The sequence below is a fragment of the Mauremys reevesii genome, linkage group 16 (genome assembly GCF_016161935.1).
Source record: "Mauremys reevesii isolate NIE-2019 linkage group 16, ASM1616193v1, whole genome shotgun sequence".
Lineage (NCBI taxonomy): Eukaryota > Metazoa > Chordata > Testudines > Geoemydidae > Mauremys > Mauremys reevesii.
In genome coordinates, this window is record NC_052638.1 from 34062892 (window position 1) to 34089523 (window position 26632).

General features: G+C 39.1%; 1 protein-coding gene across 4 annotated transcripts in view; it reads left to right on the forward strand.

Moving 5' to 3' along the window:
• Window positions 1–26632, forward strand: part of GAN (gigaxonin) — a 42837-nt gene that overhangs the window by 5766 nt on the left and 10439 nt on the right. For 3 of the 4 annotated variants that reach the window (XM_039503860.1, XM_039503862.1, XM_039503861.1), the window contains exons 2-9: window positions 11953–12067; window positions 13377–13727; window positions 14098–14315; window positions 16414–16535; window positions 17036–17148; window positions 18640–18789; window positions 19914–20050; window positions 20916–21044. In XM_039503860.1, coding sequence (XP_039359794.1) covers window positions 11953–12067; window positions 13377–13727; window positions 14098–14315; window positions 16414–16535; window positions 17036–17148; window positions 18640–18789; window positions 19914–20050; window positions 20916–21044 — 1335 coding nt within the window. Of the gene's footprint in view, window positions 1–11952; window positions 12068–13376; window positions 13728–14097; window positions 14316–16413; window positions 16536–17035; window positions 17149–18639; window positions 18790–19913; window positions 20051–20915; window positions 21045–22458; window positions 23947–26632 lie in introns of those variants that run through there. The other variant, XM_039503863.1, reaches the window with a different exon arrangement.

The window sequence follows — 26632 nt, forward strand, 5'->3', positions numbered from 1 at the left end:
ATTTCTATTTCTTGCTGTGTCACATGCACTGAAACCTTGGGCAAATCATTGGTGGTCAGATTTTCCAAAGCTATGTACTATCTGCCCAAATCAGCATGTAAATACTTAAGTTAGGGTGTGTGAGAGAGAGAGGCTCGGCTCACGCCCAGCCACCCCCTCAGAAAATCCCACACACGTGTATGTATGCTGATGCACTGGCATGGCTACAGAGAGAGGTATATCACCTGGTTTTAGATTTGCATGGGGATTGCTTAGACTGATAGTTGTGACTCTGGCACATGTATGTCAGGAGGCACAGATGAGTTGTTTTCCCTCTGACAGACCGGTTACCCATTGCAGTTAAAAATGGCAGCTGCTGAAGGAAAGGAAAGAAGGGTCTGGCAAATACACAGCAATTCTGAAACTGCACAGGCTTACCATACAGAAGGTTTACATATGCTAGTTCCTATCTGCCTTTGCTTCCCGGCGGACACTCATATTGCTCTAGCTGGGATGCAAGTAAAAGAAATCTGCTTAATCCATAAATGTTTGTTGGCTGAAGTGGCAATAAGGTCTTTACTGCTGAGTTGTCCTGGGAGCCTGTCATGACTCTTTCGTCCAATCACATTTGTAATATCATGAGGGCAGTGAGATCCAGGAAGGCTGGGTGAGTGCTTCCAAAGGCACTTTATACATGCACATATTTATCTGGTGCCACAGTGTGTAACCAGGGCAAAGTTTCTCACTCACAAGAGGCAGAAGACTTCACCTGCATGTCTGGCACCTGAATCTTGTAGTACAGCACTAGGTTTGAGCAGAGAAGAATTACAGCATACCATTTTGCACCCTTTAGAAGTGGTCCTTTTGATATCTTGACTTGTCAAAAGGGACTCTGTTACACAACCCAGGGAAAGTGAATAGAGCTAGGTCTATACTGCAGGTTAGGGGGTGTGATGGCTTCTTATAAACATTTTTATACTGGCAAAAGCTCTAGTGTAATAATAATACCTACCCCTTTCATAGGGTTTTTCATCATTAGTTCTCAAAGTGGTGTACCAAATGAATCAGTATCATTATCTCCATTTTACATATGGGGGAAACTGAAGCACAGGGAGGTGAAGTGGCTTGCCCAAGGTCACCCAGTAGGCCAGAAATAGAATCCAGGTCTCCTGAGTCCCAATCAATACTCTAACCTAGGGGTGTCAAACTCAGTTTACCTTAGGGCCAGTGCCAGTCCTCAGATCCTCCCAGCGGGCCAATGTCACTCATGCCGCCCAGAACCTGTCCCCTTAAAACTCCATTCCCCCCAAAAAATCCACCTCCCACCTGCCTAAGGCTCTGGGATGGAGTTTGGGTGGGGGAGGAGGTCTGGGGTAGGGGATTAGGGTGCAGGCTATGGGAGGGAGTTTGGGTGTAGAAGAGGTGAGAGGTTGGGCTCTGGGAGGGAGTTTGGGGTTCAGGTTCTGGGAGGGAGTTTGGGGGTTGGGGGTGTGGGGCGGGAGGGGATGTGGGGACCAGATGCAGGCTCTGGGCGGGAGGGGGTGAAGAGGATGCAGGCTCTGGGAGGGAGTTTGGGGGCGGGAGGGGGTATGTGGAGAGGGGGTGAGGGTGCAGGCTCTGGGAGGGGGACGGGGGTGGCGCTTACCTGGGGCTCCAAGGCAGGAGGGACCGGCAGACTGCCCCCAGGCACCGTCCCCACAGCATCTCATTGGCCGCAGGGGCGTTCAGGGTGGAAGCAGCGTGCAGAGGCACAACCCTGCCCTGCCCCTAGGCTGCAGGGAGGGGCTGGCAGCCACTGGAGCAAGCAGGCAGATGCTGTTCAGCTCTGCTGCGCTGCCACGGCCCCTGAGGTGGGAGCAGCTGGAGGCAGCAGGTGAGGCCAAGGGAGAGACCTGGCCCCAAAACTGCTGGAGCCCCACAGGCCACATTGGGGAGGCTCGCTGGCTGCAGATGGCCCGCAGGCCGGGAGTTTGAGACCCCTGCTCTGACCACTAGGATCCCCTGCCTCCCGTCGGTGAACTGGTATAAACTATACCAGCAAGAGCATTCTTTTACCGGAATAAGCTGCATCTGTATTAAGATTCTTGGCTAGTAGCTTTACCGTAATTTTCAATGTGCATACCTAAATCTTTGAAAATCTTAACTGTCTTATGTGTGCAGAACAACAAGGGCCTGCAAAGGCCTACACACGGTGCTCTGTGCTTGCATGAGACTCACTGAAAATGTAACCCTTACCCTCCCGGGCCTCATTTTCTCTATCTGTATAATTGCGATAATAATGCTTTTCTATTTCACAATACTGTTGGGGCTGTTTAAATTAATATTTGCACTTATATTATATCTTTCCTCACAGGATCTTAAAGCACTTTACAAAGTTATTTCTGTCCTTGAGTGGTGTGAACTCTTTTGCCTTTTTTTAAAAAAGTGACATTCATTAGGTAACATGCAAAGATTATTTGTCCTAACCTGGGTAATAGCGTATTAAAGAGAACACTATTTGCACTGGGCTAAACTCTTGGGTACATCTTCACTGCAGTTAACTCAGGCTGTTACTTGGGTGTTGCCCTTTGGCCCCCACTTGTCCACACACACACAACCCTCTCACCTGAGTTTAGTGATGCTTTAAATTCTGGGCTAGCTAGTCTGACTGGGGATGTAGGTTAGTGCTCAGGTGCCACTTTCACTCAGGTTAGTAACTGGCCCACTTTGCACTGAGGACAAAGAATAAATCACTCGAGTGCTGATAGTCCTCCAGTGCCTTCCCACAATTGCTCCCATGTACTCAGAAGGACAGACAAGTTCTTCCACAATTCACTGGGGAAATTATACAGCAGCTCAGCTTACTGCATGCAGCACATGGGATATGACCCAGAAACCTAGCAACACACACGTGATTGCAGCACTGAGGATGCAGTAACTTGATTTGGGATGTGCATTATGGCTGCTCACAGCTGATCTAGGCTGACCTGGGTGCCAAGCACCTGAGTTGACTGCAGTGAAGACATAGCCTAGGAGACTAAAAATGATCCTCTCTTAGGGTCAAATCAGTTCATTTATTTTATGGTAGACCTTGCTGTGTTTATGCCTGTGAGGATTATTGTTAATGAAGAAAATTTTTCTGAGGTCATATTTATAGATAAAATAAGCTTTATTATACAGTCAGTGTTTTGAAGTGTTAAGCATTGTATTTGAAATGAAATTTAGATTTTCAGCTACATGGATGTGTTTTTGTCCTTCGTTTTCAAACTGTTGCTGTGCTTAGCTGCAGCAGACGTATGCACATGGTGCTATTACTAAATAATCTCCTAATTTAGTAATGTATCTATTACCACATCTTACTTTTTCTCTAGTAATCTGATTTGGTTTGTCTCCAGTACAATAATCTGGTATATGTAAAAATAAGCACACGGTATTTTTCAGTGTATTTAAAATTAACTCTAACCCCAGACTCATGGAAATAGCTTTCAGGCAAACAAATACTGTAGTTTATTTATATATTTTTGGTCATGTGCAAAGGCTTGAAACTAACAAGATGTTTGCTGCCTTCACGCAGTTCACTCTGCCTGTGTTGTACTCCTTCCCTTATCCTGTGTCAGTCTTGTCTATTTAGACTGTAAGCTCTGAGGAGCAGGGACTGATTACTATTCTGTTTGTGCAGTGCCTAGTACAATGGAGCCCTATTCTTAGTTGGCCCATAGGCACTACTGTAATATACATTATTAACAATAAACAACCTTAGGATGTTAACCTCTCTCTGTCAACATTTAACTGGACTGGATTTGAATTGGAGACCTGCTGTGAAAGGCTTTGTGTCACATTATTAATTCCATGTTTCCTTCTATCCTAAGTACTATTGATTTACAGCATTTTGATTTGTTGTTGTGGAGTCTGTGAGAAGACAGATGACTAAAATGTCTTACTCACTGTATACATTTAGTTCTAAGCATTGCTTAACACTGGACTTAATAATTAAGTGCTCTTCAAAATCAGTCCTAGAATTTATGTAAGATTTTAATTAGGAAAATAATATAGCAGCCACAGTATCATTTGTCTTACAGCATTTATTAGCTAATAGAAGTGTTGTCTTTTTTCCTCATGAGTGCTGGAATCTTCTTTCTGCTTTTATTTGTTTAAATTTCCATTTGTTCAGTTTCTCTCTGCAGTTACAAAATTTCTATAGATGTTTCATAAACATTTCTATTTGAAAACAGTCTCCTTTACTCTAGGGTTCTCAAACTAGGGGTAGAGACCCCTCAGGGGGTTGCGAGGTTATTGCATGGAGGGGTCGTGAGCTGTCAGCCTCCACCCCAAACCCTGCTTTGCCTCCAGCATTTATAATGGTGTTAAATATATAAAAACATATTTTTAATTTATAGGGGGGTTGCACTCAGAGGCCTGCTATGTGAAAAGTACAAAAGTTTGAGAACCACTGCCTTAACTGAATGAGACACTGACATTAACAGTGAAGTAATTTAATGCAAAATGCTGCTGTAATTAAAGTTGTGGATGCACTCTTGATACAAGGCCCTGTTTTTTCCGACATGTAGTGATAAAACTAACTTTAGGGATTGAAATTTCCTATGCTTACCCTCAGTCCAAAGCTGAACTCCCACCCTTCCTTTCAGCTCTTCTACTTTTTAATTATATACACACAAACCATGATGTAACACATGCTTCAATGTGCAGGGTTTGAAGCCATTCTGTAGTCCAGGGGTGGGAAGCTAGTTTTCACCTTAGCTTCAGTCTTCTTTACCAATCTCCCTGAAATGGCACATACTGCATCTTAGGGTAGAATTTTTCTAGGAAGTTAGGAATAAATCACAAAAGTTGTTTTAAAAGTAATTGGGAGAAATCCTGGCTCCACTAAAATCATTGAAAAAATTCCTATTGACTTAAGTGGAGTTAAATTTTCAAGCATGGTGTTTAAGAAGTATCTGAGTTGTTGACTTTTTGAAAAACTTTCTAACTTTCGTTTGGTTTACCATATCCCAAAAAATAGCTTGGCCTAGAAACTCAATGTGTCTGGCCTTCCTGAGAAGTGCCTTTTAAGAGTGTGTTTATTTGGATGGAAGTAAGGTGAAGCATGATGATATATATAAAATGAGGTTGTAATGGAGTATACAGTGCTCATGCTAAGGTTGATAAGAAGTCCATAATTAACACCTTCCTTAAAGCAGGACTATACAAAGAAGGCCTCATTGGCTGAAATTTAGGTATCTAAAGGCCTTTTAAGTGTCTATGCTATTGGACATCAGCTAAGCAGGGTTTTAAGAATCTAAATTTTGGACTTAAGTGCCTAAATCCCTTTGTGGCTCTAACCCATTTTGCTTTTACACAAAAAGTTGTAATTCTAAAGAGACAGAGGTCGCTATAATATGAGTGTCTACTAATCAGTCATCTTTCCTACTAAACACAGTCAATTCCAAAAATATATATTTACTGCTCAAGTCCTTAAGAATGTAGAGCCATGGAACTGGTGAAGGACTGTGCAATACCCTAGATGCAGAGTCGGTTGAATTGATAAACTTGATTTTGTTTTCAGTGGCCTGTTCTACACATACAAAGAGACTATTTTCTTTATTTAGATAAGATAATTCAAATTTGAGAAACCAATTGAGAGTCAAATAGAACTCTCTTCTAGCTCCCTTCTCAGTTCAGGCCAACTGTTTCCTCCACTGTACGTTCTCCTTGATCTCAAACTCTCTTTCTACCATGCTTCTATTTATGTAAATCAGCCTGCCACTACCCAGAAATTGTCATCCTGGATCAGACCACTGGCTTATAGTGTCTGGTATCCTGTCTTCGGAAATACCTGTCTTCGTAGAGGAAAATGAAAGAAACCCTGTAGTGTACAGTTATGGAATAATAAAAGGGAAATCTGTTCCTCATCCCAAATAGTTAATGATAGGTTTAAATCCTGAGGCATGTGGGTTTATACCTTTTACAATTTTCTCCTATCTAGTGTGACTGTAGCTATCTTTGCAAATATATACCCCTTTTTTGAATCCTTCTAAGTCTTGACCTCAGTGGGTATGCCTATACAACAAAGAAAAAGCTGGTGCCAGCTGACTCTGGCTGTGGGACTGTTTCACTGCTGTGTAGATGTCCAGGCTTGGCCTGGAGCCCAAGTCAGCTGGCATGGGTTTTTCTTTGCTGCGCAGACATACCCAATATCTTGTGCCAGTGAGTTTGCACTCTGCAATGCTGGCTGTATGCATCATTGCCTTTGCTGAAATCCTCATCTGAGCTCCTTTTCTCCTTGACTGTCTCATCTTCCTTCCTCATAGCCTCCCAAAATCTCAGTTGTCCAGCTTACTGCCTTCTCACATCTACAAAGGAGTGACATGATCATGCTACCATCTTCACACTGTTTTACTGGTTTTTTAAATAATTGATTTTCATTTACACTGCTTCATCCTACAATTGCTATAAAGGTTGGCTAAACTTTGCTGCTTTCTTCTTTCAGGTGCCATAGTGATGGGGAAGTATAAGACCTGAAAAAATAGTTCTCTTTGGTAACTCATTAAGGATAATGTTTTCCAACAATGATGAACTTATCAAGTCACAAGTTCTAAATTGTTAGCAGGGACTTGGGGCGAGGGATAGCTCTGGTTTGTGCATTGGCCTGCTAAACCCAGGGTTATGAGCTCAATCCTTGAGGGAGCTATTTAGGGATCTGGGGCAAAAATCTGTCTGGGGATTGGTCCTGCTTTGAGCAGGGGGTTGGACTATGAGGTCCCTTCCAACCCTGATGTTCTATGATTTTTAATATATTTTTTTTATAATGTGTAGATTTAGCAACCCTAATCTGTAGTTGGTCTTGTTCCTTTCTAGTAGCTGTTGGTAAGATGTTTGAGAGCAGAGTTAACAAATTGGTAGACAATTTGTATTCCTAAGCAAGGCAAAGGCCCAGCTCTTGGTTAAGAGCCAAACTCCAGGAATTTGACAAAGACAAAGTAGGCAAGTCATGGTTTTAAAATGATGCCTAATGTATATGGAAATGTTTTAGTAAGAGTCTGCAAGCTGTTTTCAATTTCAAGTTGTTATGAAGTGGAAGTTAGGAAACATGAGCTATATAACAACCAAATTTAGGTGGCACCTGCACCAGAGCGGTGGCTTGAAGCTTTATAATTGAGATGCTAAGTTAAAGTTAACCAGAGAGATATAATGACGACTAGTATTTTTTATACTAGCTAAGCTGTTACCTGTTGAATAATATTGTACAGGTTTTTGTATTTTTTTTTAATTACTTTAGAATAGTTCAGGTCACTTTCCAAATGCATTGTCACAAAAAGGTTAAGGATTTTTAAAATGTGCTTCTAATATAAGAGGATGTCCCTTAAGCCTTCTCTGTGCTGCAGAATATACCCAGAGCTGAATTGGTTCTGATCACAGTTCAAACCAAGACAAGCTGTGATCAACACTTTCAGATACACCTGTTGTTACTAATGAGCGTGTTTGTGGTTTTTTGTAGGGTGGACAAGGTTTTCTAGTTGGGATTAGTTATGTTTCTCCCATCAGTGGCCAGCAACCTGTGCAGCTAAATGAGTACAAACTACAAACGTAGACCAGGAAAATTGCAATTTGTACCAAGATGAACTCAACTGTTGCAAATTGTAGCTTCTTTGTCTATGCTTGGGTTTTGCATTGGAATAGCTACAGTAGTTTCTGCCCACTGATAAGGGTGGATAAAAATAAGTGATTTTCTTGGGGGGAAAAATCAAAATGTATTTTTTTTATTTACATTGGATATTTCTTATTTTATTTAAATTATAATTTTTCTTTTTAAAAAATGTTTTAAAAATAGGAATTACAAAATATGTTAAGGCTTTAATTTATTATCTCTTAAAACATTTAAATAAATATAATGAATCCCCATAAACCTTTAGCAAAAACTTTAGTTAAAGGCTACTTCTCTATTATATAAAGAAAAATCAGGGGAAAAGATCTAACTTTAGAGATCAAGCTTTATAAATATGTCACGATAGGTCAGGTACTGTATTAAGGGCTTGATCCTGTGGGAAACTAGAGGCTGTCCTACTGGGTGTAAGAGACTGGAAAACTCATCACAGGTATTGGGAGCCAGCCTCTGACTCCAAGATGCACCATATCGGGATCATCCATTGGGCTCACCCTAGTCGTCTCATGTGCCTATTTTATAGTCTCTCTCTCCCTAAGCTTTGCTTAGCTCATTTCTCAAGTTTGAATATTTATGATTCCACCCATCATTCACCATTTTCTAACATACTAAAAATGTATAGCTAATAAGAATTTGAAAATAGTAAGATATATAATGGCTTAAATAAATGTATATAGTTATAGCATACCCTCCTGGGTAGCAAAAAAGATGTACTAAATCTAATATAAAGGCCCTGCTTAGTTGTAAATCAACATGTTTTAGTAGTTATATCAACCAATGAGAGTGCTTTTTTTTTTAAAGAAAATAACTGAAGAACTAATGGAAAAGTTTACTAAAATTATTATTTAAATCAAGGCTTTCCATATGGGGGTTTAAATCAATCCACCTTGCCACTGATGGCTTAAACCCAACTATAGAGAAGGCCTCAGACTTGACTGGAGATTGAGGGCCAGATTCTACTCCACACTGGCTGTAAATCCTAAATCCATTGACTGCAGCAGAATAATATCAGATTTATAGTGGGGCAAATGAAATGATGATCCAGCACAATGCCTTTAAAACACAGTAAAATGAAGCAAAAAATTCCACTGACATATAGAAGTGGGGCCCTAACTTGGAATTGCTGTTGGTGCTAGAAAAACATGCTGAATGCTATGTCTCTGTGGCTGCTGTTTGAAGGAATTATCTTGTTCCTCCTACAATATGGAAAAACTTAATTATCTAATTTTTAGCCAAACTTCTTTTTTTCTTTACTCTGAAAAGCTTTAAACTAAATGCAGTCCTCCTCCTTACAAAACAAAAACAAAACAATTCTCCTTCCCCTCCTTTTTTTTTTTTTTTTTAATTTTTTACATTGAGCTGTTGTCTGGATCATTTCGCCTTGGGATCTGACATTGCTCATTCTTTTCAGAGCACCTAAAAACTAAGTACGTAGGCAAAATATTTGGAAAGCTGGCACTCTCTACAGGGTGTGGTGAAGACAGATAGCTTCCATGTGTGCTGCCAAAGGGCCGGGGTGTGACCTGAAAAATAAATCCTACTTGTTTCATTGTAACATGTATTTTGGAGGAGGGGGTGGGTGGCATTAAACTGCTTCATCATGTTTCTATGTCTGACCTATTTTATATGATCGAAAAAGTTTTGCATGCGCAAAATTCAAGGTTGGTGAGAGGAAAGTGTTACAGCTATAAATCCAGACACATTATCAAATGTCTAGCTTTTTTAATGGTAAAATTAAACAAGGCTTAATTAGTGTTAATGTGGGGAGGTGGCGCTCTGATGGCTCATAAACGCATATATGGGACCTGAATTGGGAGGAGACCAACTTAGCCTTCATTGTGTCTTGGCGTGAGCAAGGCCGGCTCCAGGCAGCAGCTCAGCAAGCAGGTGATTGGGGCAGCCAAGGGGAAGGGGCGGCTCTTCGGCGGCAGGTCCCTCTTGGATGGAAGGACCTGCTGCCAAAGTGCCGCCGAAGAAGAAAGCGGCGCGGTGGAGCTGCCGCCGATTGCGATTGCGGCTTCCCCCCCGCCGCCGCTTAGGGCGACAAAAACCCTGGAGCCGGCCCTGGGCGTGAGTAGGTTTGTACCTAAATCTGCAGAGGAGGTTTCAATGCTTATTATTGATGGGGGAGTCTGGAGTATTGCCTTGGCAGGTTCAGAACCCTCTAACTAGTATTGAGTAGAGCTCACTTTCTAATTTGGGATTGATTCACTACCACAAACATGTTTTAGCCCAGGGTCGGCAACCTCTGGCACGCGGCTCACCAGGGTAAGGACCCTGGCGGGCTGGGCCAGTTTGTTTACCTGCCGCGTCGGCAGGTTCGGCGGACCGCAGCTCCCACTGGCCGCGGTTTGCCGTCCCAGGCCAATGTGGGTGGCAGGAAGCTGTGGCCAGCACATCCCTCACCCGCGCCACTTCCCGCCACCCCTTGCTTTGCCGACCTGTTGCAAATTAAATGGTTTAAGAAAATAGTTTAAAAAATCCTCTTAACCTTTCTCCCTTATTTTTCTTCTACTCTTCCTCTTATAGAAATCTTTCTCTCCACTCCAGTCAGCGGGGCTCTTCTCCCCAGGATAACAGCAATATACTTTTGCATACATTGTTTTCAAAGGTGAATTTGGAGCAAGAGGCTGTACTTACTCCCAGGGCATACAATGTAATAACTAATAGGACAGCTGTTCTGGTGGGGAAAATACTTGATGGCCTGGAAGGGGTGGGCAGAGTTGAGAAGTGGACAAACAGAAACTCCACTTCACCCCTTCTTCCCTACCCTCATTCCCTTTGTATTGGTTGATACAATGTTTTCTTTGTTGTTTTGATATGTTGGGGTGTTTGGGGCGGGGGGTTGCCTTGCATGTAAATCTTAGTGTTCTATTTCCTTTAGCTGAAATAAGAAAAGCTGACACAGCCTTTTCTGTTGATGCCAAACAGCTCCAAAGTTCAGAGTATTGTATAGGAGCCAATCAGAGAAAAGATCTTTGCCTAGTCCCAAATTAGAGAATGAAACAACCCAAACTAATTATGTAAATCTCTGCATGCTGGTTTGCTGCTAATAACTGTCAGTCTCCCCAGTCACTTAGATATGTGTGACTATGCGGCAGGTATGCAACTCAGACACTCAGAATAAATCAGTGTCCTGGGAATTGTAATTAAGTATCTGCTATTCCACCAGCCGTGTATACTTACTTGCTGAAACATCTCTATTTAAACAATTTCAAAATCTTACTTTTAAAATTAAATTATAGAAATTCACAGTTATGCACAGCCTAGCCTCCATACCTATACCTACTTTTTTTTCCACACACTGAAAACAAATAGAAATTTCAAGACCACTTTATGTCTCTATCACATAGCTTACTTTTAATCTTAATTTATTAACATTTTTGTACTCACTGATAAAGTGAACCTGTCTAATGGATAAATAATGTGGGGTCTTATTGTTTCCAGTTGTCCTCAGGATAGCATATGGGGGTAGAGTTAATGTTGAAAGGGGTATATTCAGTGTGCATTTTCATGGTTCTGAATATATATATAATATATATATATATATATATATATATATATATATATATATATATATATATATATATATATATATATATATATATATATATATATATATATATATATATATATATATAAGCCCAGAAAAAAAAATTATATATAATAATATATATAATTATATATATAATATATACAATTTTTTTTTCTGGGCTTCTTATATTTGTACTTTTTCTCAAAAACATAATCCCCATCCCCTAAGAGTACAATGTTCTCAAGATTGATTTTTTTCCCCCCTGTTCTTGTTTTTTTTGGATTTGGGCTGAAGTAAGTGATTTCAGGTTAACCATTATTATGGCCTGAAATAGGAGGCTGTTTAGACGGTCATACATTTGGTTAGATCTGAAACCTCTAAACAGCACTATCTCATTAATAGGAGGGTTTCTGCAAGGGTATATAGTACAAGTCAGGGACAGATCACAGGCCATAAATTTTTGTTTACAGCCTGTGACCTGTCCATTAGTTTTATTAAAAATTCCTGTGACTAAAATGTAGCCATAATCATGATTCCTGATTAATAGGACTAGCCTCTTAAATTATAGTAACCTAATTTCCCCAAAATAGCTGGCATAAAGTCTGTTTATTATATATATTACATCTAGATTCAGATCCCCACACCTGTTGGAATGCATCTGTGTAGGTATTTTTGTGATATCCTTTCTTCTAACAATATCCTGGTACCTTTGTTTTGAGAGCGTCTGCAAGGAAGTACTACCCGTGATGTTTTGGTAACCAGATACTGCAGACTCATTAGTTACTGTTTTTCCCCACAGAACAAAATTGAACTATAATCCTCCAAAGGATGATGGATCTACATATAAGATTGAACTTGAAGGGATATCTGTCGAAATCATGAGAGAAATACTGGATTACATCTTCAGTGGGCAGGTATGGTGCTTAACAGAATTATTGCATCTCTCACTGTCTAATTCAGCAGCATCAGTTAGAGATAAGCCCCCGCTTTTTGTCTTATCCTGTCATCCAAAAAAGGCAGCAGTAGTGAACTTTGTGCTTTGAGTCTTTGCTATGAAATGACTTCTATACGCCAGAATGCAGGCTACTGGTATGAACCAAAAATAGATTGTAAGCACTTCAGATGTGCTTCTCTTGCTCTGCTTAATGTCGTGTATCCCAAGAAACAAACTTTAAACAATAAATGTTAAACTTTAAAAAAACAAAACAAAAACAACCAAAAAAACCAACAACCAAAAAAACCCCTTACTAGTTTCTTCACTGAGTTAGTTTTAAAGAATGTGTGATTTTGGTACTTGTGAAAGATGTCTGGATTGGCAACCTGGGAGGTTGAAGACCTTCACAGAACATTTTCCATCTGGGCAGTCCAAGCTTCCCACCTCATTGCCCCGCTGGTATCCATCAACTCCAGCCATTTAAGGCTGACACAGTTGTTGTGGGTGTTTTGTTTTGTTTTGTTTTTCCTCTCCACATCCGTTCAGTCCTCCCTAGTCACTACTGACTCCCAGCAAAACACAGATTAAAATCTGCTTTTGGTTTGTCCATCAGGAACCAGACTGACCTTGCCGAATTAATTTCAAACAGGTCTCCAAACACATCAGGTGGCATTGGCTCTTGGTTAGCTGAAACCATTTTTAAGAAAATAGTTTCGTCATCAAGGCCACAGTAAAGATGAAAAAAGTGCAGTTGGGGCTCTGTCTCTTTTCTGTGTGTGCTGATTTGTCTTACCAGCAAAATATAGTTGATTTTCCCAGATGAGTTGAACAATTTCATTGTTCCTTCAGACAAAACATCCCTTCAGATGCCCTCTACCCAGCTTGCACCCACCCTCTCCCCAGTTAAGTTGCCCACCAGCAGTGGCTTTATCCTTCTGCATGGTAGTTTCGAATCATCTTCTACATCTATGTTATATTCCATTATTCAGCCACTAAGGGCAAGTCTGCACTGAAACGCTACATTGGCGCAGCTGCAGCGCATCTGATGAAGACACGCTATGCTGACGGGAGAGCACTCTTCTGTTGGCATAATTACTCCACCTCCGCACGGTGTGGACAGCACTTAGGTGGTTGTAACTTATGTCACTTAGGGTGCTGTCTTTTTCACACCCTAAGCGACGTAAGTTACATCATCGTAAGTGATCCTGTAGACCAGCCCTAAGAATCAGTTATAAAGTTATATCAGATAGTGAATTGTAGTTGTAACTTTTTACAATAAACTCTTGCAGATCAGGCTAAATGAAGACACTATCCAAGATGTTCTGCAGGCAGCTGATCTCCTGCTTCTTACAGATCTTAAAACCCTCTGCTGTGAGTTTTTAGAAGGTTGTATAGCTGCTGAGAACTGTATTGGTATTCGGGACTTTGCACTGCACTATTGTTTGCGTCACGTTTATTACCTTGCCTCGGAGTATCTGGAAACTCACTTCCGAGATGTCAGCAGCACAGAGGAGTTCCTGGAACTGAGTCCCCAAAAACTGAAAGAAGTGCTATCCCTGGAAAAGCTGAATGTTGGAAATGAAAGATATGTATTTGAAGCAGTAATTAGATGGATCTCCCACGATTCAGAATTAAGAAAGGTTAGCGTGCACTAAATTACATAGTTTTGTTGAGCTGAAGTGTTGTTTATACTGTAGCTGCATCCTCCCCTTGTTTGCAGATAAAAACACTGAATGAAGTAACACAGTTGTTAGTCTTTGTGTGTTTGATGTATGAGCTTATTGTTGGGTGGAGGGGAAGTAACCATTGTTTGCCACAAGACATAGAAACTTAAACTGTGCTTTCTAAAATAGTTTTATTTAGAAATTAAGTTGTTTTATCCATAAAATATTTTTCAGTATTTTCTGTATATCACATAAGAATTCCCTTGGAGCTATATTCTAAAGTATGGTGAACAAAATTTTGTTTTTAAACTGTTTTGGAAATTTTGAATTTTTTCTGGTTCTCTAGGTTCACCTGAAGGATGTCATGTCAGCAGTGTGGGTTTCAGGATTAGATTCAACTTATTTGCGTGAGCAGATGATGAGTGAACCACTGGTACGGGAGATTGTCAAAGAATGTAACAACATTCCACTCACTCCACCACAGCAGGGGGAGGCAATGTTAGCTTCTTTCAAACCCAGAGGTTATTCTGAGTGTATAGTGACTGTTGGTGGTGAAGAAAGAGTGTAAGTATTCAGTACGTTACTGACAGAAATGGCTTGTATTATTTAAGCAGTTAGTGAGCAGATGGTAACTTATTGCCTCTCTATAAATCCATGGTATATGCAGATCTTGAATACTGCGTGCAGATGTGGCTGCCACATCTCAAAAAAGATATATTGGAATTGGAAAAGGTTCAGAAAAGGGCAATGAAAATGATTAGGGATATGGAACAGCTTCCATATGAGGAGAGATTAATAAGACTGGGACTTTTCAGCTTGGAAAAGAGATGACTAAGGGTGGAAATGATAGAGATCTATAAAATCATGATTGGTGTGGAGAAAGTAAATAAGGAAGTGTTATTTACTCCTTTTCATAACTCATGAACTAGGGGTCACCAAATTAAATTAATAGGCAGCAGGTTTAGAACAAACAAAAGGAAGTATTATTTACACAATGCACAGTCAGTCGGCGGAACTCCTTGCCATAGGATGTTGTGAAGGCCAAGACTATTAACAGGGTTCAAAGAAAGAATTAGATAAGTTCATGGAGGCTAGGTCCATCAATGGCTATTAGCCAGAATGGGCAGGGATGGTGTCCCTAGCCTCTGTTTGCCAGAAGCTGGGAATGGGTGACGGGATGGATCACTTGGTGATTACCTGTTCTGTTCATTCCCTGGCATTTCTGTCGGAAGACAGGATACTGGGCTAGATGGCCCTTTGCTGTGACCCAGTATGGCCAATCTTCTTATTGATAAAGAAGTGAAGTTAATATTAACCCATTTAGTGTTGAATTAATTGGGCACATTATAAAACTTGTTTTTTAGCATGGTTAGATGTGCCTAGAACACCCTTATGTTTGATCCATTTTAGAATGTCAAATATATTCAGTGAACAAGTTACTTAATTTAAACTTCTGAAAATCCATCTTTAATGAGTATTAAAATACAAATAAATATGTAGCATTATCATAGCGCTTTACATATTCGAGACACCATACAAACAAAAATTACTCTAATCACATTTAATCATATGTCCATTGATTGGCTGAGTGAGGTTTGTGAGAGTCCTTACAATAGCAGTGTAGTTCCATAGCAAACTTCTGATTAAAACATCCTCAGTGTTGATAGTTAGTGAGGTAGAAAGCCGAAGACACAACTTTTGTGGTACCATATGCTGGTGCCAGAAAAATTTTGTTCAGACTTGTAAACTGAGCAGGTTTGATGCGAAAGTCCTAATTAAGAATAAATATGGAACACCAAAAGCAACACTTATTTTACAGGGTTTTTTTTTTTCCCCTCAGATCAGTGTTACATTTTAATAAAATATCAAAACTCTGCTTTAGCATCAGGACCTACCTGCGATGCCAAAGTAGATTCTCTGTTCGTTACATTGAGATTTAAGGTGACAATGCCCATTCTCCTTTCCTTTTTCAAGTATTTTGTCGGGTTGGGAGGAGGGAATTGTTCTTTGCTGACCCAGCTCTGACTTTTGTTCACTATTGATAAAAACTCAGTAGCACCTCCTGTTCAGTTACATTTAAAACTCATTCTACTGGGAGAAGAAATACTTATGTTCTATGATAGTATAATCTGCTTTTTATATAAAATTCCTCACTGACTAGGGCCATAGCTAGTTTCCTTGCGTCGCATATTGTCCCCACCTCCCTCCTTCTTGCCTATACACTTACAAACTTAGATTGTAAGCTCTTTTGTGCTGGGACCGCATCTTTGTGGCATTTTCCAGATGCACATGTTTATGAATCTATACTTAAAATACATGATTAATCAAGCAATTTTAGTTACCCTGTGTTGTAAGTATTCAGATATATAGAGATATAGATATATAGATATAAACACCACCTGATATAACACGGTAAAGCAGTGCTGCGGGGCGGGGGCGGGGTTGCGCGCTCTGGAGGATCAAATCAAGTTCGATATAACGCGGTTTTACCTATAACACGGTAAGATTTTTTGGCTCCCGAGGACAGCGTTATATCGAGGGGTGTGTGTGTGTATGTATATATATGTGTGTGTGTGTGTGTGTATGTGTGTGTGTGTGTATATATATATATATATATATATATATATATATATATATATATATATATTTCCTCCTTTTTCAGGTCACGGAAACCAACAGCTGTGATGCGATGCATGTGCCCTCTTTATGATCCTAATAGGCAACTCTGGATTGAACTTGCCCCTATGAGTATTCCAAGAATCAACCATGGAGTACTCTCGGCAGGTAAATGACAGCATGTTATTTTAACAAAAAGCCAGCGGAGTGTAAACTCACCAGGTTGTCAAAAATGGGGTATAGTTTGTAATGTAGTTTGCTTTCTTAGAGCAAGCTACACTAGAGCCTGTTCGTTTTTCCCCCACCCACCTTCCCCCAGCATGCTGCTTTGTCTTGTGAGGATTCCCTCTGATGTGAAGATCTTGGAATCATAATTTGATATTTTGTTGGAGTCTGCTGAATCTGTCACTATGGGAATGTTTTACTCAAGTAACCACACTATGACTTCAGTTGTGTTGCACTGAGTACACCAGTGCTGAATTTGGCCTGTAGAGTCTGCACTGATGGGTTAAACCACAGGGAAAAGTACATTCTTTACCTTTTGCCAGTCTGGAGTCCAATACGGCATTTTTATGAACTTGTGGTTTCCAAGATGTGGCTCAGTGCCCTGTGATGAGGATTGGTGTGACTTCCATTTTAAAAATCTTCACATGCACTTTGTTTTACAGAAGGATCTTTGTTTGTACTTGGAGGTCAAGATGAAAATAAGGAAACTCTGAGCTCTGGAGAAAAATATGATCCTGATACCAATTCATGGAGTTCCTTGCCACCAATGAATGAGGCAAGATCACTACCCAACTGTATGGGGGTTTATTTTTCCTTTGAAAAGTAGAGGATGGATGGTGTAGTAGTTAGAGCATTAGCTTAGGACTTGGGAGGTTTCTGTTCTGCCAGAAACTTCCATTGTGACCTTGGGCAAGTCTCTTGGCCTCTCTGTACCTCAGTTGCCTGTCTGTAAAATGATGATAACAGTAATCCCCTACCTAACAGGAATGTATTTATCCTCATAACATTAAAAGATTTGGAGGCACTCAGATACTATGTTTATGGGCGGCGGGGGTGTGTGTGGTCATATAAGTACAGTATCTTGGACAGATGGTACTTTTAGAATGCAGTATAGGTCAGACCAATTGATTTTCCAGCTGCTTGCACTTGATCCAGTCAAAGCCATGGTGCAGATTTTTGTTTTTCTTATATATTTCCTAGATGCCACGCTTGGATTAGTAATAACTGCAGCCGCTGGAAAACGTTGGTTGTTACTGAAGAACTAGCTATGGAGCTGAGCTGCAGAATTCCTTATGAACTCTGATGTTTGGTTCTGTTCATAAAGTAACCCATTAGAGTTTATTGGCCTTTAAAAAAAAAAAAAAAGTGTATATATAAAAATAGTATTGAGAATCTAACGTGATGAGAGGATTGGACCATGCAGAAGGATGCGCATGAAATGGGGGGTGGAGCAACACATAGAAAGTAACTTGAACCTTATCTTAAACTTGCCAGCTTGCCTTGAGGGTCAGGGTTCTTTTTTCATGTTTTAGCTGCCATCAAAAAAGTGACTGTTCCACTATATATAATTTCAAGTCCTGAAAGTCACTTTTTTGGGGTGTTGATTATTTTTAAGCAGGTATAGGATTTTTTTATTTAAGAAGTTGTTGATTGTGCTCCAGAATTTTCTTTACCAAAGGCCTTCTATTAAATACCGTAACTCATCCTTGCACCTGAGGAGATTTCAGCATATCTCTTTTGGTGATGACTGTGGAACCAGTAGCAGTGTTTTTACAGCCTACTGTGAATAAGGTTAGAGAAAACATGTGTTTAAAAACACTTGCACTCGGGCTAAACTGCAGGTTCCACCACTGCTACCATCAGGAGAGCTGGACCAATGGGGAATTATGGGTCCAGATTGTTTATTTGCAGCATTGATTAGCCAGACCTGGTCACTGTAAGGGGAAATTCTTGCTTCTGGATTAGTTGAAGAATGGAGCATGGTCCATAGCTCAGATTCCTGAATGCTAAAGAAACATGCTACTATTCACTTGCTGAACCTCTGTTTTAACTTTAATGCTCTTATTTGTCCTATATTATGTTCTTATATTAAATTACAGAATAAAAAATTTGCTCCAGAGATTGATATTTTGCATTATAACTTTTTTTTTTTAACAGAGGTGATCTGAGTTACAAACTTCTGCAGGTAGAGCAAGTATTAAAAATGATTACACAGCCATTACTGTTGTAAATATGCTACTACAATGTTTATTGGTGTCTTCTATAGGCACGACATAATTTTGGTTTGGTAGAGATTGATGGAATTCTCTATATTCTGGGAGGTGAGGATAGAGAAAGGGAGCTATGCTCTATGGAGTGCTATGACATTTATAACAAGACTTGGACCAAGCAGCCAGATCTGACCATGGTTAGAAAGGTAAGAACTACATCATAATTTAGAAAAGCATTATTGTTAAACTCTTTTTAAAGTCCCTATTCAAATATTTGCACTGTTTATATTACAGCTTTTACTTGAAGTGAATATTTCTCAATGAAAATAACATGGGGGGGGGGTGGAAGAGGAGTCTCTCTTCTTTCAATTTATATATCAAAGCAAAATGTTGTTCTAGATCAAATTTTTATAGACACTGCTGTTTGAGATGCAGTTTGGGTAAACCAAGTGTCTTTTTCTTTGTATAGCTTTCATCTCTCCGTTAGATGCAAAATTTGTCAATGGTGATTAATTGTAAAATGAAAGAAAGCACTTGTTCTGGGCTTTTTTATGCGTGTTGTTTACTTGTTTAATGATACTGTCCTTTCAAAATAATGTAAAATCTTATTTCATTTGGTCTGATCTCTTATATGTTATTACTAAAAATGAATAAACTTGAAGAAAAACGAGTGTAACTACATCAGTCTGACTAATGAACATTTAAAAGCTAATATATCCTACAGCTAATTCGTCAACTTTATTTTCTAAGCAAGTGTTAGTAATGCACTTTTGTACAGTCAATACATTTGGTTGAAGAGAACCTCAGGAATCACTGTAGAAGGTATAATAAAGGGAAATAAATGAGTTTAAAATGTAGGAGTCACTGTACAAACTAAACTGCGGCCCAACGTGAAGATTGCTTTACCTTCACTCCTGCTGTACTTTTCCCCTTTGGACAGAGGTTAATGAGCTAGTGGACTGTTGCTTATGGTGGTGGCCACAATCCATTACAAGTCCTATATTTTTGAGCTAATTATAAGGGGCAGTTTTAGGGGATACTTGTTCTACTGTTTCTACAGAGTAATTCTAAATGAAAATGGGGTGGGTAACTCAATGTGAACTTGTTTTCTTTTCTTTTCCAAGCAAACAAATGTTTTTCTTTTGCTGAAAACTAGAAATTCAGTATTATTTATGTATTGTTAGAAATTACTTCCTTACTGCTCAGATTGTGTTGTATTAATGAGACTGGCTGACTACTGAACAATGACTTTGCTACATCTAGAACACTCAACATAGTCGGTTTAAGGTACTACAGTTTTCAACTTCTGATTTTTCTTTTTTTTTTAAAGATTGGCTGTTATGCAGCTATGAAGAAGAAAATCTATGCCATGGGTGGAGGCTCCTATGGAAAACTGTTTGAATCTGTTGAGTGTTACGACCCTAGGACTCAGCAATGGACAGCCATCTGTCCACTAAAAGAGAGAAGGTGAATAAGATGAACAGCACATCCAGGTTACAAGGACACTTGTTTGGATTTTAAAAAAATGGTCCAAACCCACTTATTTTTAAAGAAACTGTTAATCTTAATTTCAGAAATTGTTAATCTTAATTTCCGTGTGGCTGTTTGTGTGTCTGACATTAGTGTATGTTTACTAGTCAACAGCTTGTGTAGCTGTTTTAACACTAAGGCCTGGGTCATTTGGTAAGTTGAGGCTGTTTTGTGCTACCCTGGTAATGCACAGCAGTCCTAAAGTTGGCAAAAGAGGCCTCAAGGTGGTTTCCCTGTGTCTCACTTAATTGTTGGGTGGCGTGAAGCTGTCATAGTAGCTACTACCCTAGCTGTAATGCTGGAGAGGTGGGATGGGAAATGGGATAGCCAGGGCACCATGGTGTAGGCCCCAGTGATTTCTGGCTGCTGAAACAGTCCCTTTGGTGCTCCTATTGCTACTGCAATTTAGAGCAGTATTCTCAGACAACTCCATGGTCAAAGCCACCTTTGACCCCGTTTGCTCCTAGGAGCACTGGATACTTCTCAGTTGCAGCTGAGGATCTGTGGCCAAAGATGATTGTTTCATGTAGACTCCCGATGTTGTAAGAATTACTCCTATTCTACAGGATGGGGAAAAAAATGGTATTGTGTCAGTATTCGAATTCATACTGAATTTGAACTTAGATCTTTGTTTCCAAAGAGATACTCTGTTGCTCTATTATTTTGTACAATGCGGTTTTAAATATTACTTCATACTTGATCTGCTGAATATGAGAGAGGTAGAGAATTATGGTAGGGCATGTACAAGGTTATGGGTATACAGATTAAATATCATTTGTTTCCTTCTCCTTTTGGCCCTCAGATTTGGGGCAGTGGCATGTGGAGTTGCCTCAGAGCTTTACGTGTTTGGTGGAGTCAGAAGTCGTGATGATAATCAGGCCAGTGAGATGGTGACATGCAAATCTGAATTTTATCATGATGAGTTTAAAAGGTAAGTAGTTCCGGCTGTAGACCTAGAAAATCTTTAACACCTCTCTTACCCCCTTTTTTCCCCTTGTGGTGTAATAGAGCATTGCAGTTCATGTAATTTTTCAACAAATGCCAATTATTCTTGTCCCTCTTACCTCAAAGAAACTGACCTAGATATTTCTACCTGTGGTATCAGTTTTACCAAAGGAAGTGGCCGTTAGCAAGCTGACGGCTATGCATAATTCCTGGTTATTCATAATTTACAAGGGCTAATATCTGCTGTGTTTCTTTCTCTCCTTATTTCACTATAAATCAGGAATGTGCTATAGTTTTTATAATCTGAAACAAGATTTGCCATTGTTGTCAGAAATTCTAAGAGTTGCAAGGAGTGAACTGGTGAGGATAGAGGTGATAAAAATGTCCATGTCTCAAGACCTTGTCTTTATATATAAAGACTTGTGGGCTTTCCATAGCATGAAAATAAAATAGTGGGATCTAGGTTGATTTTTATCTCTGAAGATGTAGATCTAAAGTGATATTGTCAACTTTGGTATGAAAATGCTTTACCTGTTGTTACATGTAAAACCCAAGATGACTATAACTGAAAGAACCTAAAAGAAAAATAACTTTTTCTCTATTTTTTCCAGTTTGTTTACTTTGTGTATAGTCAAACTATAATTGGTATCTCCTGTTGCTTCCATGGTCCCTTCACATAGCAGTAGGGGGGGAGAGAGGCTTTGGGGAAACCGTGATTATAAACCAACAAAAATGGCAAGGGGGTTGGGGACTCAGAAAAGAAAGATCTAGCTTTTGAAATTGTGTAAAACACCCACCCCCACTGACTGCCATTCTTTTGTACTGAAATGCTTCCAGGTTGCATCTGTTTTTCAAAAGTTGTTTGGAGTAGGACTCCAGATCCCATGTTAACACAATAATTTTAAAACTTCCAGCAATGTTGGTCGATTCATGTTAAAGTTTCTAAAAAGTTTGGAAAACCCTGACCTATTCAAATTTTGGATATGGGTGGGATGACAGGTAAGGTGTTGTCACTGCTTCTTAGTGAGTTTAGTACAAATGTTGATAACTGGCAATGGTTTAAAAATACTTCCAAGGATGCCACTTTTAAGCAGAGACGTTAGATGAGGGAACCACAGTAGATTCTATTCAACTGAGTAAAGCTATAACTATTCAGCAGATAGAATGATGGGGTTCTTAGAGTAAGATTTGGTATTGATTCTTGTGAAACTAGTAAAAGGCAAATTGGTAATACTTTAACTGTCAATGTTCATTAAACTTGTCAAATTTTAAAGAATATCTCTCAAGACTATAATGTCTCTTTCCCTCCCTTCCCCCCAACCCCCCAAAAAATAACCTTCCCTTTCATTTTACTCATCATCTGGGCCAGGATTTCAGACAATAGCCTCCGTGTCTTGCAGATGCCAATAACTGAAAGTGCATTTAGGGACCTGGACTTCTAAGCATCCTGAAGCACAAGTGTAAAATTATGCCTAGTTTATTGGTGCCTGCAAAAATGGAGAAATGATGAAGACCAAGATAAAAATTTGGCCCATAGTCCAGAAGTAAATGATGGTAATATTCCAGCTTTGTAACTTATGCTTCCTGTCTTGGACAGTACGGTAGCTTCAGTCACCAGAGCAAGAAGGGATAATATATATATTTTTTATAATGCTGTTTACCAGAAGAGGGTGCTATATTACCATGTGATATTTTAGTTGTATAAATCTTGATAATGAAGATAAGCAGTCATTGAGTATTTCAAATACATTCAGAATGCTGCATAACTTGAATATAGTTCATCTTAGTCATTAAAAGCATTTTAGAGCCCAGTGAAGTTGTAACTATTGCAGTTGCATCTATTTTAAAAAAGACTATACAAAGAGACTGCATTTTACAAAACAAAACACTTTTTATAGTGCCTCGATAGTGCTCATATTTTTTGAAGAAAGATTGCTGGTATAATTAAGTGATCGTGTTTCTGATATAATACAGTGTATGTTAAGTTTCAAAATGAGGGTAAGTTGGCTGCCCCTGGAAAACCATGTAAAGCTGTCATTTTTCTCATCTAATTCAGCCTTGTCAGTTCCTACTTTTCATTATCTGAGTTTGAGTGGAAAGATGACATTTAAATAATTGTTCAAATCTGTGAATAATATATTCTAATAATAAAAAATATGTACTGCTTTGCTTGGAGTACAGGATCTTCTACTTGTATCATATAAAATATATGCTTTGTTGTATACATCATTATAACTTCACTAACACTCTGCTGAGCATGAGTTTTGAATTAATTGGGTAACATTTGCTCCTCATATTACAGACTGATTCAACAGTATGTCATTACTATGATATACACAAAAATTAAATCTTTACCTGTTTGCCTCTAATTAATCCATCTTCTCTTAACTGCAGAATATTAGTTTGTCACTGGACAATTTACTTGTTCCCACAGTAAGGGTATTGTGAAGGAAATTGCATACTTTGAAGATGCCTCTACAAAAAGGCTTCTCTTATATAAAAGAAAAGAAAACACATCTCAGATCCCAATACCATTAGAAAGACAGTACATGTCAAAATTTTTGTCTAGTTAAAATGCATGGATGATATTGGACCCACTTATTTTCTGACTAAAGCTGCCGTAGTGTTGGTGTGTATGCATATGACTCACAGCTATCCAGAGTGTTAGGTTTAAGGAAATATAATTGGGATTTCGCCTCTGTGTTAAATGGAGCAGCAGCAATGAGATTAGTGCATAATATACATACTTTGGCAAGATACTTACAAAAAACCTTTTGGACTTTTCTTTTATCTGTTGATTTTTGTGTACTGTACCACAGCGAGCCAATTACTGTTGTGTAGACATAAACTAAATGTTTTCTGTTCTCTGGCACTTGTGATGATAGCAACATCCCCTTGTACAGTTTGCTGCATGAATAAACATCTTTGGACTATTGACTGGAAGATTCTGACGTTCTCATTGATATGTTCATAGCGGGCAATCGAATTGTAAGTGGGCCCCAACAATGAATTAAAAAAAAACAACAACAAAAACTTTGCCTCTTTTGGCCCAACAGCTCTCAGAGAAGCATTAAAATGACAGCTGCTGCATACGTGCAGATCATGGCAATTTGCGGTTAGTTACAGGTAGCAGATGCTGGAATAGTCTGTACATTGTCATGAAGTACACTGCCTTTGTGAATGGAAACAAATTTTTCTCAATAAATCCCCAGCTGTCAACTTAGCCATTTGATAATAATAATATGTATTACTTATATAGCAACATGTATGTGCAGGATTATCCAATCCCCTTCCTACAGCCCTCACCCCTTCATTCTAACTCCTGGATCTTGTTACTTGAGAATTTGGGCCTCATTTTTGTTATCTGATCTGCACAGGCAGACCTTTACACCCACAAGAAGCCCCAGGCTCAAGGGTGCATTGGTATGGAAGCAGCAGGTATGAACTGAACTGCAGGAGCGAGGCCTTAATTTGTTAATGCCTTTACCTCACTCTGCCAATAGGTGCCACATATGGTTTTAGTGTTCATAGTTCTCCCTCTGCCCCCACCCAAATTAATATCTTTTTCTGTTGTCACAAACTTTTATAATGCCTAGCAGTTTGCCTACATCTCTTCATACCAGATGAGGCATTTTAGAAACAAATGTCTAAATGTTGGGACCTGTACAAAACTTAATTATGAAGACAACTAATAAAATAGCTTTCAGAGCTTTTAAAGGGAAGCAAGGTGGAGTGTCAGCATAGATTGTAATATGGTGTGGACAAGGTTAAATAGTTTTAGTACTCATGACGTCTTAAGTGTTGCTATATCTGAAAATCTCACTTTTTAAAATTCTAAATCAATTTGGTTTTGGAATGATCTTGCATCTAGGTGTATGAATTTGACTGACGATATGTAGGTAATGTATTTTGTGCTCCAGGTCTCTTGAGATTGTTCTATAATCCACATTGTTTGAGTTTGGTTGTGAACTGTATGTCCTAGTTAAAACAATGTGGATATATTTAGATAGCTTTAAAGGAAGTTTTGAAAAGATGGGGTGGGGGTGGCTTTGTGATCTAGCATCAGTCTTTGTGTCTGAACTCTCAAGATCCACAGGTCAAGGCAACTCAGTCTTTCATCCCTCCAAAGTTTTATCTGTTGAGTGACATCCAGCTCACCCGGCTGTATCAGGTGTGGGGATGGGAGAATTTGGGTGATGACTTTAAGCAAAGATTTTGTCTGTTTAATGTGAATATTTGGGATCCTATGGCTCCATTCAGAAACATACAGAGTGGCCCTAAATCTTGCATAAAAATTCTTCATTCCTCCAACATGTTGTGCCACATTCTGAAAGAAAACTGACTTCCTGGCTTCTGCTTTCTACCCCATAAATTGCTGCATTGCACTGGTGCTCTGTGCACTGGTTTTAAGCTGCTTTGATAGTGTCTGGGTTGAAAGGCACTATTAAAATGTGTGAATTTTTGGGTTTTTTTTTCTTCTGTTTTAGAAGTGATGCCTTGTTAAACTGAATTTTTAAAAATGACTAATTTCTATAATATTCCAGTATTCAATAGAGAGAGAAGCATTTAAATAGGATGTGCACGGTGTTTGTTTGTTTTTTGTTTTTTTTTTTTTTGCAACAAAATATAACCAGAAGCAGAAAAATACTCCCATGAAATGGACAAGGATTTCTTCAGTATCTTGGAGATAAAGAAAATACGGACTATGCATAAAGTGCTGTCAAGTGTATAAAGTAAAATTGAAAATAGATACTTTTATTTATAAGGATTGTGTTCACAGTAGGTACGCACTTTAGACAGTGTATTTTTAATGTAAGCTGCTGTATTCTGTCTCTGTACTTCACTTTTAATTCAGAATTAGAACCCTTACCAATTCTTATGAATTACAGCCGTTTGGGCTATCTCTTCTTTGTATTCACATATTGCTTTAAAAAAATGAAAAGCTTCCTCTCCCTCCCCGTCATCTTCAATGGAAACGTACAAACATACGTTGTTAGTCTTACATGCCTTATTATCTATCAGCTTTGTCTACAGTTACAAAGAAAGCTGTCACCTCCTCTTCCTTCAGTTTGATTTCAGCAGAACCATTTGCAGAAAATAAGTGCACACAAGAGTAACCTTACAAAAGCGTACTTTGTAGCTCTTGAACATTGTGACCTTCTCAGTACAGTATATTTGCATACTGTGCAAACAATAGGCAAATAAGCAACCTACAGTAAGTTGGAATCTAATCAAACTCTGATGAAAAATGACCCCTTGCCCTTCCTGTTTTTGCTGCTTCCTTGCTTAACTGTTAAAACTGCTGTAATCGTTCCTGAAAAGTTTGGCTATTTTTTAAATCTGTAATTTTCATGAGCAATTACAGCTTCTATTATTTCTATTTTTTGCTCCAATCCACAGTAGAAAAGCTGTTGGGCTCTCAGCTAGTTTTAGGGTCACACAGGCTCATAATCCTTAAATTTCTGGTGTAAATGAACCCAAAAGTTTAACTGATTCACGTGATTTCCCAGCACAAACTGACATCAGGTCCAATAAGAAAGAACATGTTTTCAGCGGAGTTGTGAAAAGTTCTCA